Genomic DNA, 2,889 nt, shown 5'->3' on the forward strand with positions numbered 1-2,889 from the left:
TATATAGCTTAATCTTTTATTATGTCATGTAATCTCCTATAGGAATAATATAATGATGACCCACTTTACAAAAATAATAATTCACTTTACAGGGTTTTAAGAGACAGTCTCTGACAAAAAAGTGGGGGGAATTATATACAGTCGATTCTCGTTATTCATGGTATTTATGTTCTGTAGAGTTCCTGGGAACCCTGAATTCATGAATACTGAACTACTGCTTCTGCAGGAAAATGGGACTAGGTTCCTTCAAGCCTCTGATCACAACATTTGCAATAACTAGACAATATATGTTTGTTTTATGTGTGTTTTTGTTTAAAGACAACCTTATTTAATATATAGTTGATTCATTAACATTAAACTCATGACTAATAGTAATATAACTCATGCATGAAAGAAGCTTATCTAACATGTATTTTTCCTAAGGCACATCACAGCCTGCTCACATTTAGAAACACTAGGCAGCATTTCAGCATTATACTTTGGGGCCATTTTAAACAGTGAAATTACCAACAAAAGGTACACAAATCTGAAAAACGTGGCACTAAGTAGATTGTGAAAAGGACACTTGTTTACAGTATGAAAGCTGAAACAAGAAGGCAGAACATCACCTTATTCCACCTCAGCGGGGAACATGTGTGTAGGACGACTCAAATTTTTCACCATTCTGTGCATTTCTATGAAAGACTGAGAAAGTGCTGTGAGTACTAATTTCGGGGTACAAATACATTTTATCAAGTAGGCAAATTCACAAATATGGAATTTAGGACTAATGAAAATCGACTGTATAAGAAGTCCCTCTTTATAAAAAGGTTGACAACAACCTTATATTTTACTCTGGTAAAAAATATTCTTTAATGAAATGTTCCATGTAATTCTCTAAAAAATAATATATTAACCTTTATGAGCAGTTTTATACTAAATATCCAAGGTCATACATTGATAATGACAGAAATTTTTTAGATTTATCGTAACTTTAATTAGGTAGACTTATTACATATGTGGACTTTGCGGACTTACCTGCAGCTTCTAGTAAAGCTTCCAGTCTAGCTTGTGTTTCTGGATCTACTGTCCTGAGGTCTGCACCATCAGCAGTACCTGACAAGAGCAATTTGGAAGCTGTTTCCAGCATTGGATTTTCCAAGTCATCCTGATCCAAAATGAAAGACTCCACCTAGAAAACAAATACAAACAGAAAGGAAGGAAGGAATGAAAGGAGAAGAGGAAATTGAGAAGAGAAATAAACAGAAGAAAAAGGAAGAGAAGAGAAAAAAATATTTTAATGTAACTATCAACAATAATAAATTCAATGCAATCCTAAGTAAATTCAATGGGGTTATATAAGCCCACTGTATAACTAAAGGAGAAAATTACATTGGTAAAATAATTTTAAAATATATTATTACCATGCAATCTAATTTTTTTTTTTTTTTTTTTTTTTTTTTTTTTTGCAGAAATCGTAGTATTCTTTTCTATTTTAATTTGGTGGGATGAGGGTCGGGTAGGAGGAGGTTATAAGGTTACACTGTGAAACCTTTGACTTAGGCAGAGGATCTGTATCAGCTGTTCTTAGACTTTTTGCCATCAGGACTCCTTTACTACACATATAAAGTACTACACATATAAAGTACTACTTCATATAAAGGTTAAATTTATTAACATTTACCATATTAAAAATTAAACTACAATATTAAAAAAAAACAACCCACATTCATTAACATCACCACTGATTTCATCAGAAAAGTTTTTAACTTCTGGAAAGCTTTTAAGCCCAGGCAAATAAATTTCCAAAATTCTAATTTGTACTTGAAAACTTACTTTTATCATTGACAAAAAATAACCACCAATCATTTTTCTTAAAGTAACAGGCTCACTCCTATTATTTCCAAGAACTTTTGCCAAATATCCCAATTTGATCAGTGTAATGTGTCTGTCAGTTATATTTTTCTAGCAAAAATGGCATTTCATGAAAAAAAAGGAGCTAAAAGGTGTCATTACCTGACACCTAAAATACACACAAGTGCTTTATGTGTATTTCCCATTTTGTCACACACAATATTAAAAGGATGTATTCAAAAGTGGAGATTTCATAAAATAAATATCTATTGCTTCAAGATTTTGTTGTTGTTGTTAATCCTCACCTGAGGATTTTTTTTCCCCATTGGTTTTTAGAGAGAATGGGAGGGGGAGAGAAAGAAACATATGTGAGAGAGACACATCGAATGGCTGCCACCTCCACACGCACTGACCTGGAGCCTGGGATCCAGCCAGCAACCAAGGTATGTACCCTTGACTGGAAATGAACCCATGACCCTTTAACCACTGAGCAAACAGGCTAGGGCTCAAGATTATTCTTAAGGTGAAACTGGCTTTTTGAAAACTGTGAGTACATGGCAGTGAAGAATATAATGATAGTAATACAATTTAAAGAATTAAAAAATAACAAACTCCTAAGACTCAGGGAAAACTTTGTTTTGACATCCTTTGTCATAGTGCTACTTACAAATAGGTACTACAATATACTTTCTTATCTTATGATAAAACATCACTATTTAACATGATCAGGGAAACTTTATTTCAAAAAATCTAAGGTACTCCTAACACTGCAATAATTAAAAAAATTACTAACCTAGAACACAATTACATTCATGCCTAGTATCCAGATGTCAGAATAAGAAAGAAAGAAAAAAAAAAGCACCTTAAGGAACATATTCTTAACCTTCATAACATCAGAAACTCTGTATTGTTCCATCTTTGAAAGTCACCTGTCTTGGTGGGATCTCAATACCAGATATCAAGCTGTATTACAAAGCCACTGTTCTCAAAACTGCCTGGTACTGGCACAAGAACAGACATATAGATCAATGGAATAGAATAGAGAGCTCAGAAATC

At 33.1% G+C, this 2,889-nt stretch overlaps 1 protein-coding gene across 1 annotated transcript in view; it reads right to left on the reverse strand.

The window, feature by feature from the left end:
* Positions 1-2,889, reverse strand: part of ANKRD17 (ankyrin repeat domain 17) — a 163,520-nt gene that overhangs the window by 101,934 nt on the left and 58,697 nt on the right. Inside the window, 1 exon segment of the mRNA XM_014529477.1 lies at positions 1,018-1,171. Within this exon segment, the coding sequence (XP_014384963.1) occupies positions 1,018-1,171 (154 nt within the window).

Source organism: Myotis brandtii, unplaced genomic scaffold, assembly GCF_000412655.1.
Source record: "Myotis brandtii unplaced genomic scaffold, ASM41265v1 scaffold681, whole genome shotgun sequence".
In the NCBI taxonomy this organism is placed as follows: domain Eukaryota; kingdom Metazoa; phylum Chordata; class Mammalia; order Chiroptera; family Vespertilionidae; genus Myotis; species Myotis brandtii.